The sequence below is a fragment of the Trichomonas vaginalis genome, chromosome IV (assembly GCF_026262505.1).
Source record: "Trichomonas vaginalis G3 chromosome IV, whole genome shotgun sequence".
NCBI classification, from domain to species: domain Eukaryota; phylum Parabasalia; order Trichomonadida; family Trichomonadidae; genus Trichomonas; species Trichomonas vaginalis.
In genome coordinates this window covers 8,743,524-8,754,956 of record NC_067206.1, presented here as the reverse complement: position 1 = coordinate 8,754,956, position 11,433 = coordinate 8,743,524, and the positions used below count along the sequence as shown (strand labels likewise).

At 30.9% G+C, this 11,433-nt stretch overlaps 6 protein-coding genes and 1 pseudogene across 7 annotated transcripts, besides 1 other annotated feature; 1 reads left to right on the top strand and 6 right to left on the bottom strand.

Annotated features, from left to right (window-relative positions):
• TVAGG3_0054260 (uncharacterized protein) lies at positions 1 to 288 on the top strand (the record flags this gene model as incomplete). The annotated part of the gene is made up of 1 exon (XM_051221125.1): positions 1 to 288. One exon carries the CDS (start codon positions 1 to 3, stop codon positions 286 to 288), a length of 288 nt encoding a protein of 95 aa, XP_051106111.1.
• Positions 1 to 10,002: part of a mobile genetic element that runs on past the window's edge.
• On the bottom strand, positions 856 to 3,168 carry TVAGG3_0054250 (uncharacterized protein; the record flags this gene model as incomplete). Its single annotated transcript, XM_051221124.1, has 1 exon — positions 856 to 3,168. One exon carries the CDS (start codon positions 3,166 to 3,168, stop codon positions 856 to 858), a length of 2,313 nt encoding a protein of 770 aa, XP_051106110.1.
• TVAGG3_0054240 (uncharacterized protein) lies at positions 3,366 to 4,028 on the bottom strand (the record flags this gene model as incomplete). Its single annotated transcript, XM_051221123.1, has 1 exon — positions 3,366 to 4,028. The coding sequence occupies one exon, from the start codon at positions 4,026 to 4,028 to the stop codon at positions 3,366 to 3,368; it is 663 nt and encodes a 220-aa protein (XP_051106109.1).
• TVAGG3_0054230 (phage tail repeat-like family) lies at positions 4,843 to 5,712 on the bottom strand (the record flags this gene model as incomplete). The annotated part of the gene is made up of 1 exon (XM_051221122.1): positions 4,843 to 5,712. The coding sequence occupies one exon, from the start codon at positions 5,710 to 5,712 to the stop codon at positions 4,843 to 4,845; it is 870 nt and encodes a 289-aa protein (XP_051106108.1).
• Positions 5,776 to 6,435, bottom strand: TVAGG3_0054220 (uncharacterized protein; the record flags this gene model as incomplete). Its single annotated transcript, XM_051221121.1, has 1 exon — positions 5,776 to 6,435. The coding sequence occupies one exon, from the start codon at positions 6,433 to 6,435 to the stop codon at positions 5,776 to 5,778; it is 660 nt and encodes a 219-aa protein (XP_051106107.1).
• On the bottom strand, positions 7,666 to 8,335 carry TVAGG3_0054210 (annotated as a pseudogene). The gene has a single exon. A coding segment is annotated over exon 1 (670 nt).
• On the bottom strand, positions 8,924 to 9,263 carry TVAGG3_0054200 (uncharacterized protein; the record flags this gene model as incomplete). Its single annotated transcript, XM_051221120.1, has 1 exon — positions 8,924 to 9,263. A coding segment is annotated over one exon (340 nt), but the record flags the coding sequence as incomplete, so codon positions are not given.
• Positions 10,003 to 11,433: the final 1,431 nt, after the last annotated feature.

Sequence of the window (11,433 nt, the reverse complement as noted above, 5' to 3'; positions counted from 1 at the left end):
ATGAGTGACAACGAAGCAGTCAAGAGTCCAGACGACGAATATAAAAAGAAACTAAACAGAATTAAATCAAAAATATGCTATTACAAAAAGAAGCCACAATGCGGTGGGGTTGATGCCCATAAAACTAAAGTAATTGAAAACGATAAGGAAATAATCGAAAAGTTAGAAACTTACCGTTCAATCCTTAAACTGAGTGAAGCAAAAATAAAAGAATTTAATAGAATAAATAAATTGATTGGAAGAGATGAATTTAATAAAGATGAATTTTTAAACTCAATCCAAATTTAATTTTTATTCCTCTTTGACAACATCTCTCTTTCCATCATTACTGCATAACCGCATTTTCTCAATTTTAGTGGTTTGTTATTTTTAACATATTCTTGCATCATTTTTATCATTTCCTCCCTTGTTATGATTCGTGGTAAATTTTGAGCTTGTGGGGTATTCATTTATGATAAAAATAAAAATTTAAATTATGCCGTTCTAAAGTTTGTGACAACATGACATTTTGACAACAACACAGGAGGAAGGTATTTATGAATTATTTTTGAAGAACTGAAGGTGTCACCAGGTCACCAGGTAATTTAACTCATGACATTTTGACAACAACACAGGAGGAAGGTATTTATGAATTATTTTTGAAGAACTGAAGGTGTCACCAGGTCACCAGGTAATTTAACTCATGACATTTTGACAACAACACGGGTTATTCAATAATGACTTATTTTTGAAGAACTGAAGGTGTCACCAGGTCACCATGTGTCACCAGGTCATTTAACTTCTCTGAAAAAATGTGACAACATGACATTTTGACAACAGGTACAAGAGAATGCAAAAATAAATTCCAATCATACTTTATACTGCCTCATTTACAGGTATTTCATCGTCAGTAAATGATTCCTCATTATCGTTTGGTTCAACCTGTTTATATAATCCTTTCATTTCTTCTTTCAAAACATAACACCATGTTTGTTTACCATCTATTCTTATCTGTTTCCTATCACATTTATCCTTAATACTCATTTGAAAGTTTTTGTCTTTCATGTCTGATGGTTTGCAGAATAGAGCATTTTTACACGTCATACCTGTACACAATTCATCATAATGTGTATTTATCCATACATCTAAAGGATTTGTTGATAATTCAATTAAATCTTGTTTGGCTTCAGTCATCGGTATGATTCGTACATTAAATGATGAAAGGTCATATTGCATAAAATACGTCAGTAAATTATCATAAAATTCCTTAGTGCATGAATTCATCAAATTCTTGAAGTAATCAAATTGACCCTTGAATTTACCATTAACTCTTAAAACTACGTATCTTCTGTCTCCAACTTCAATTTTGACAGGGTAAACGTTGTTAGTTACGAAAATGAAGTTTGCAACATTCTGAGCAGTTCTTCTGGGTTGATTCTTTTCATTAATTCTAATCTCATTATCCGTTATAATTGATTTCAAAGCGTTGAAGTTTGCGAGTCTGTCTTCACCTACATTCTTGAGTTCATTAAGTACAAGAAATATTTTATTTTCAACTACTGAGTTGAAATTACCCGTTAGCTCACTTATTTCAGTAATGTTTTTACATGAATAACCAGCGAGAAGTTCAGAAATAATGTCTGTAAATCTGTTTTTACCTGTTCCCTGAAGTCCTTTCAAAATAATTGCTGTTTCATTCTTGATTCCAGGATGTTGAATCATTGATGCAATCCAGCCGAGAAGGTATTTATACACTTCATCATTATTATCACATATGGCTTCTTTAATGAAATTCATAAACATCTCAATTTTTGAGTAATCGGGCTTTTCGAGAACGTTGTATTTATAACCCTGAAACGTTGAGAAAACATCTGGAGAATCAGATTTAAAGCAAACACCCTTAACGGTTAATGAGGATAATTGATTTAGTAGTACATCCCATGCTGTTGTTGTTTTACCTTCTTCTTTAAATAATTTAATCATTTTGAGTGACTCTTTCATGTTTGATTGAAGAACGAATGATATTTGATTCATTTTATCATGAATATTATAGTCCTTTTGAATGAAATATTTATTTCCACAATCTACAAAACGGATTACACGTGATAAATCCTCAATTACTTCAGAACTGTTTTTATACTGATGATTTTCAGCCTTGCGTCTAATATCTGTTATCAAAAACGAGTCATCAAGTTTGATATCAAATGTTATTTTTGGCTTACGTAATAAAGGTAAAACATATTCATCATAATATTCCTTTTGATAAAGTTTTAGAATCTTCACTAAAACAAATGGAGAAGTCATTAAATGTGCATATCTACTACGTGCTTTTTCAAAATTACTTTTAGCATTTTCTGTTAAACTGCAGAAGTTATAAACGTTATCGTATGCTTCATTAATTAAATGATTAGGTAACGAATTAATTGCTTGAAACAGTGTGAATAATGTAACTTCTTTTTCCAAATTCATGTTTCCACCGTCATTATGTACTTCAAAATCACTGATGCCATCAACTATGCTCTGGGCAAGTTTATCGTCAATGTTTACATCTTTGTTTTCATTCATTATACTCTTTATTTCTTCGTTCTTCTGTTCAACTCTTACCTTAATATTCAAATCATTTAATATATCATTCACTGTTCTAGTTAATGTTGAATCATAACTTCCACGAATGAATGAGTATGTATTGATTGGTTCTGTTGCATTCTTGCGAACTCTTGATTCAGCCATAACCACTAAAGAACGCTTTGAATCAGCCATTGAAGTCATTATGTCAATATCATAATCATTGCAAGAATAACATTTAATCATTCTGTTTGAGGTTGAATAGAAGAAATTAGTGTTGCAATAAATGTGAAGACCTCCTGATGCGGTTTTAACGATAACATCTTTATCCGAAAGTTTTGATAAAATGTCTTTTCTAACTGTTTCTTTAAGTTCATCATTGTACGATTTATTGATATCAACATCTATAATCGTTAAATTTGAAATTTTATTTACTAATAAAGCCATACCAGTTTTCCTTCCTCTTCCTCCATCATATTTGAGGTAGTTATGTAAATCAATCCTGTTTTCACCAATTCTTTCGTTGAGGGTTTTAGTTTCTGCCACAACTAATTCCTCAGCTAATGAATCAATAACTTTTTCATCAGAAACGATAAAGTTGCTGTTGTTGTTTGTTGCTGTCATTTATATAGGAATAAAAAAAATAAAAATAATTTTAAAACTAACTTTATTTTTGGACTGCATCAAATTTTCGTAAATGTTGTCAAAATGTCATGTTGTCACACTTTTTCAGAGAAGTTAAATGACCTGGTGACACATGGTGACCTGGTGACACCTTCAGTTCTTCAAAAATAATTAATTATTGAATAACCTGAAAACATTTACTCACAATATTTTTGTACAAAACGACCCCAAGCTTTTAACTTCTTTTCTGCAGCTTCTAATGCTATCTTAGCGAGTTCATATTCTCTAAATTCTCTCTTTAAATTTTCTTGTTCCCATTGGTCTAGTTCGTATGGAGAATCTCTATAACCATAACATATCTCACGTTCATGTTCTAATTGTTTTTCGCACATTTTTCTAACTTCTTCTTCAAACAAAGGTTTAGCATTCTCTACTGTATCTTCGAGTTCTTCTTCATCTAACTTCTCATGAACTTTCTTGTCTATGGAATCCATAATTTTTCCAACTGCTATGCAATATTTTGGAGAAGCCCACATTGCTATATAGTTTATAAGTCTTGGGTCTACATACGTTCCTCTAACCTGTTTGATTTCATCAGGAATTCCTGCATGAATTTTGTATAAAAAGCAACCGTCGGAATTCAGACGGTTGCTATATTCTTCACAAAATGCCTTATAATCCTCTTCCCAGGACTTATTTTCCAACAACTTTCTAAAGTCTTTCCTAAACTGCTTACACATATTTGTTGCATTAATGTAACCATCCTTGTCTCTACGTAAGACTTCAATACCGTTATAAGTGCCTTTTGTGAATGTTTCACCATTAGATTTGTTAGTGAATGTTTTTGCTTCGACCGACATTACTGTTCTTACATACAAAATAAAAAGTTAGAAAAAATAAAACTAACGTTATTTTTCTATCTTGAGAAAATACATGAAAATTCATAACTGCCTTCCTCCTGTGTTGTTGTCAAAATGTCATGTTGTCACACTTTTTCAGAGAAGTTAAATGACCTGGTGACACCTTCAGTTCTTCAAAAATAAGTCATTATTGAATAACCCGTGTTGTTGTCAAAATGTCATGAGTTAAATTACCTGGTGACCTGGTGACACCTTCAGTTCTTCAAAAATAATTCATAACTGCCTTCCTCCTGTGTTGTTGTCAAAATGTCATGTTGTCACACTTTTTCAGAGAAGTTAAATGACCTGGTGACACCTTCAGTTCTTCAAAAATAAGTCATTATTGAATAACCCGTGTTGTTGTCAAAATGTCATGAGTTAAATTACCTGGTGACCTGGTGACACCTTCAGTTCTTCAAAAATAATTCATAAATACCTTCCTCCTGTGTTGTTGTCAAAATGTCATGTTGTCACACTTTTTCAGAGAAGTTAAATGACCTGGTGACACCTTCAGTTCTTCAAAAATAATTCATAACTGCCTTCCTTATTAACGTAAACATTTATTTTTGGGTCATTTTATTAAATTCATCTTTAGTTAATAATTTGAATGGATTCGCTAATGTTCCACCTTGAGCCACAACACTTACCCCGGCTAATTGTGAAGAACCTGGGATAAGTACTCCATGAAATGATTTCATTGGTATCATTAATTTAGAAATAGTTGGCTTAATTAATTTTGTCATTTCTATAAAAATAAAAATTTAAATTATGCCGTTCAATGAACTCTATACCATGCGAATACAGTCATAAATGGTGGCATGTATTCTTTACTTTGTCCCGTTGTTTGTGTATATCCTGAAACGAAATGTGTATGGTTTCCTTCTCCCTGAGTGTCATCCCAGTAACAATTTATAGCAAACTTAACATCATCTTTAACATCATATCCTTTACCTTTTGTCATTCCTGACCAATCCCAATATCTATGCTTATGCCAACCCGCTTGAGATGTACTTAAATCTATGTAGTGACTGTGTGCAGGTAAATTTTCACCTGAAATTGTTTTACTTCCACCTGTTTCCTTTGAAGAGTTTGCACAATACAAAAACCTGTCGACTATTTGTTCCCATGCACCAACACCAAACATTACTTGAGGACCTCTTGCTTCCATAGATGTATAAATAGAACCTACTGGGTTCATTAAATCAAACATATGAGATATTATAGGATTGTCTCTTTTGAACTTAAGATATAGTGCAACTATTTCAGGTTTCTTCTGGTTTGTGTCAGAATATTTTTTATAATATAATCTTATGTTTTCAGGGTAGGTAAAATCTTGACTATAATATTTATTTCTGTCATCTGTATAATAATATACTATTCTCGTTTTTTCTATTGCATTATATCTTTTATATCTATAATAATCTAAATATAATGTTAACTTTTGTTCATCTACATGTGGTGTTCTGTCGTCATCTCCATAGTCATAATAATATGGTGCTGGAGCTGGGTCAGCCAACGTCATACCTGCCATTTCATAAACTCTTAAATATTTCTTTTGTTCGTCTCCATATAAGTTTAAGTAGCAGTTGTTGTCTAATGGAACTTTAACTTGTGTACCATTATTCTTTATATAGCCTACATACATTTCATTGTTATTTTTCGGAATGAGTTTACACCGTGTACCATTTTTTAAGGAGTGTACAAACTCTCATCTAAAATATTTGTTTTCTTCATAGACAGAAACATCCCCAACAATAGTTTCAATATTTTTCGTTGTTCCTATCAAACTTTGGTATATTTCATCCACATATTCCTTATCTACCTTCTTATTTAACTCATCGTTAACATATGTTTTATCCGCTTTAAGGTCTAAACATCCTGAAACCCATCCTGTATCGGCTTTAGTTTTTAAAATCTTTGATGTCCATTCATGATACCATTCAACCCTTTCTTTAATTTCATTATCTTTTTCATCCACATATTCCTTATCTGCCTTCTTCATTATGTCATTTAGGAAACCTTCTATGAATTCCTCATTTAAATTAAATCTTCCAATCTTCAAAACTTTAGGAAATGCATTTAATGCGTAATATCTCTGTTCTTCTGGTGGAATTGATGTTATATCATCCGTTATTCCTTTAATTTTTGAATTCATAAATAAAATTTCTTTTATATTTGATATCACTGCACCACCTTTGCAAACGAATTCGAAACGGTCATTTTTCAATACTATCTCCAAATCTCCATATTTCAACATTTGCGTTTGTTCTGCCGTCTTTGAATTATATGCATATATGGCGTATGTAATGGTCTGAAGGACCTGGGTGTTTTGTGCCTTAAGTTGTTGTGGTTGCTGTTGTTTAATCATTTATTATGATTTAAAAATAAATATTTAATCCGTTATCTCATCAGCTATTTTTTCTATTTGAAATTGCCATAATATTTCATTCATGAATTCTAAATCACAATCAAATAGGTCAGTTATTCTAAATTTAATATTTGATAAATCTTTTGAATGAAGAATAAATGAATTCCCAGATAATTGAAATGGATATGATAAAGAAAATGTGTTTAAGTTGATGGATAAAATGTTTTGTATTGATGGGTAAGAGTTAGGGTCTAATGTTTGATGTGAAAATCTCATTGGGGTATTAACTTTATCACATTTGATTAAAATGAAATTGGAACCAGTGTCAGAATACAAAACATCCCCAACATCTTTTTCAAAATTTAATATCCCCAACAATGAACGAAAATGAGGAGTACAAAATTTAATTTTCAGCGGGAATTTAATAAGGTTATTTATTTCATCAAGTTCAAAAAGTTTATCAGGTTTTGATTTAAAATTTTCTTCATACCATACGATAAATGATTCATTTAAATAACTTAAAATCATGTTAATATCCCATTTCGTTATCACATTATTTATATACATATCATACGTTTTTTCAAGGTCATCTTTAATAAATGATATATAATCTGAAGGGTCTAAAAGAATGGGATTAAATTTACCACTCACAGAAACGAGAGTAACATTATAAATTCCGCTAACTGTTAAATTTAATTCACAGTTATTATTCGAAATAATATTGATAATTGACATTTTTATTACGATTAAAAATATGGTAAAGCGTTATTTTCCAGTGATAAATAAAACTAGAATAAGATTACCTCAAGAATTCATAAATTCAACGAATAAGAAATTCATTCATGTTATAAATTTTAGTGTTTTCAGAAAATATGAGTCAATGTCATATTCATCAACAGGTTATATTTCACTTCATTCAAATTTAGTTCAATCAAACCCATATAATGACCATTTCATAAGATTTTCAGATGGTATTAAAAATGTAATTGATAGATTAAAATATGAACAGATTGACAATATCGAATTTTTGGAATTTTGGTTTAAATATCCCGATGGAAAAAAGATTGAAGTTAAAGATAAAGCTGATACTATAACAAAAACAATTACAATGACCGATCCGGATAGTGGGGAACAAAAAGAAATAAAACAAACGATAGAAACTGGTGAAAGGTCAATTATTATTGATTATGATTCAAAGGATTATTATTCGATAATGTTAATGCTTGAATATTAAATAGCCTTAACAAAGAATTTTTCAAGTGATATTTTATATTCATCAACTATTTTATTATAAATATCATTATATGTTAAATGAAGTTCAGTTGTTGTTCCGTTCTTTGATATCTTAATTGTGCTAATATCCTTTATAGGATTTATTTTTGCAACTGTTCCGCAGCATGAAACCTCATCATCTATGAAAAATTGAATCTTAACGTCTGAATCTTGAACATCACAAAGAATGGCGATAATGTGAATTAATGATTCATAAGGTAAAATAATTAAACCGGATTGATCAATTAAATTTATTATTGAATCATAATTATTAATTATTATATCACGGTAAATTTTCATTAATTCTGAATTAATGTCTATTTTATATGGGTTCTCGATGTTTGATGAAAGAGGCGGGGGGTATGTTGGATAAGTGGGAATTTCAACGGTTCTTTACCGGGTTCAGATAAAATGATTGGGTCTCCATCTCATGGTTTTCTTCATTCTCCTCCTTTTTCGGTAAGTCACGAGTTAATAAATTTGGTTGAGTTGCTGACCTTGTTAATTCAGGGCTAACATTAACTTTAACATTTTGAATAATTCGTGATTTATCATCATTTACGTTATAACCAACCGTAATCTCTGCTTTTGCGTTAGTGTTCTTTTGACTAGTGAAACGTCTTCTCATTTATAATCGAATAAAAAAATATATTTAAACTTTTATTTTGCTGGAACTTTTGAATCTATTATTCCCTGTATTTGTTCATGAAGTTGATTTTCATTTTCATCGAAATTAATAGACTTAATATATTCATTAATTGCATTCTTATAATCATTGATTTCTCAAATTTTCTTTTATCTGATTCCTTAACTAAATCATAAGTTAAACCTCGTTGCTGATATAATGGTTTCTTAATTAAATCTTTGAATGCTTGAGATAAAGCACCTGATGCAATTCTTGCTACTATAATTGGTTGGAATTGCTGTTTAAGTTCATCTTTAACATTTGCGAAAACTGGATCGAATAAAGCAACTTTAAAGAATTTCTTAGCTGAAATTTCAGGTCTAATATTTGCATATTGACCATCAAACTGGTTAGAATATCGTGGTAATCCATCCGGTCCCTCTTCAATAGCATTTAATTCTTCATTGAAATAAGAATATGGATTATGACGGTATGAATTAATTGGACCATTTTCACCTTCTCCAATGTATTGTTTAACAGCTTTTCCATTTTCATCAAATTGCATAGGATAACGTTCATTATATGCTTTACGTTTAGGATAATCAGATATAGTTAATTTATAACCATTTATGACTTTAATATTACCTTGACCATCAGTAACGAAAACTTCATTTATACCATCAGGTTTTCCATTTGGACCCGTAATGTCTGCTTCGTGTGCTTCCCAATTTGGACCATGACGTTTGGCATATGCTTGAGCTTCTGGTAATGTTAAAACGTTTCTCATTTGTTTAACATCTTTTTGAAGACCAGCAACAATATGAACTAATTCTTTCATTCCATCAGGAACTTTCATAGTTCTATTATATGCACCCTTTTTGTTTGTTCCTTGTTTTAATGGAACCTGTAGAAGATTTGCTATTTCTGTCATGTTTAATTATAAATAAAAAATAAAAATTAATTATAAAAAGTTAATCAAATTTAACACTCCTTTATTTAAATCAACTATTATTTTTCCATGTTCACCTAATTGCTGATATTGTGTGTAAAGTTCATTAATGCTCATTGGTAAATTCACTTGATAAAGCATAACGTTCAACTGTTGACGACTAAACCCACTGAAAATGAAAAGTGTTGATAGATTTGATTTAATGTTTGTGCTTAATGCTTTGAAGTATTGAACAGCCATGAAGAATGAACACTGAATGTGTCGACATTGAGTTAATAACTGATTAAAATATGATTTCTCATTTGTTATTAGTTTTGATTTCACTGCATCATCTAGAAAAATGAGTGAATGCAAAAATTCTCTATCAAAATTTGAAATAGAAAGTGTTTCAAATAATTCATCCCGTTGTTTATCAATAATTTTATCCTCTAATCCTTGCTTCTTGATTGTATTATATAATTCTTTATACATTAAAAAGTTTTTTAAATAATCTTCTGCTTCTTCTTGTGATAAATAAATAATTGGAATTTTGATTAAATGCTTTAAAGATTCAAATGTATCATCTGAAGGTGAACCTGAACGGTTGATATAAATTAACACATGTGAATGGGGGAAGTGTTAGCAATAATGATAATTTGTTTTAATATCGTTAATGTTTTACCTTTATTTGTTTACCAATTGCTGCAGTGATTGAATTTAAGTAACATTCAGAATATGGAATTTTCATTAATTTTTCCTTAGATAGAGCATTTCTATTATCACTCAATGCTTCATTAATCATATCATCTACGTATGTATTATATACTCCCGCTAATTCTTCATAAGGGGTGGATGAATTTAAATCCATTTAATCAAAAATAAATTTATAATTTTAAACATTTCTATTCATCAATATTTCATCATATGAACTTCTATACTGTGGTGGTGTACCTGTTGGATGATATTTCAAACCTTCATCCGGTGTCCATGTCCAATATGTAGTCCTAGTAAACCAAACCTGAGGAGGATTTGTCACCTTTGAACAGTAAGTGTCATTTTCACCCTGAATGATTGGATAAGCTTTCACTTGTACTGTAACTTGTGAGTTGAAAGTTTCTAATCCATCAAAGAATATACCCGCTCCATCACGTTGAACTGGAATAGTGCATAAGAATGAAGTTTGGTCTTTCCATGTTCTAGCTAATGGCGTGCCATCATCATCATTCAGTGGTCTAGTTAATGAGTCCTCGTATTCTTCTGTGCATTCATTCACTCCATCTAAATCAGAAGCTTGAAGCATACGTGTAAAGAATATGTCACCCACTGTGGTCATCGCTTGATCGGGGAAGTTTCTGGAATCTATAGTGACCTGAAGACCTCGAAGCATTGGATTTTCTAAAACCGTTCTTTGCATTGCATTCTTCGGAAATGTTAACACAACATCTGTAACATTATGAAGAGCGTATGAGAAATCTGAGCTAATACCTTCAGGAGTGATGCAACCTCCATTTAGTGAACGAACGTCAATATGTTGAGCTGGAATCATGAATGGATCTTCCTTACTGAATAAACGTGGTATTGCTTTAACTGATTCTTCAATTAAACCGTATCCTGGTGTAATGCATTTATCCTCTAAAACTTCCATCTTTGTGCATGAAATAATAACGTCATCAACTGTTGCGTCAGCAGATGTAGCGGCTAAGCTTGTAATTAATTTGGCAGGAAGTCCGATTTGTTGGAATTTGCGATCATATTTATAAACATGATTCATAATCTTTTCATAATTTTCATCAGTTATCTTTTCATAAACGTAATTTTGTAAATCAGCAACTCTTAACGGGTCAACCTGACAAAATACTAAAGTATCCCTGAAAACATAATATTTAAGAATGATTTCACCAAATGATTTAGGATAATCATCGAACGCCTGAAATGCTAACAAATCATTTACCGGAATAATCATATCAAAAGTGACATCAACTTCTTCATTTGCTTTCTTGAAAACTTCTGAAGGGTCAATATATTTACCACATACTGAGTTATCATATTTTTGAACATTATTATATAACGAATGAACAAACTTTTTAACTTTCCTTTCTGATTTTGGTTTATATGTTGCAAATGCGAAAGATTCACGGGCGCAATCCATTGAAGATAACCGGCATCACCTCTT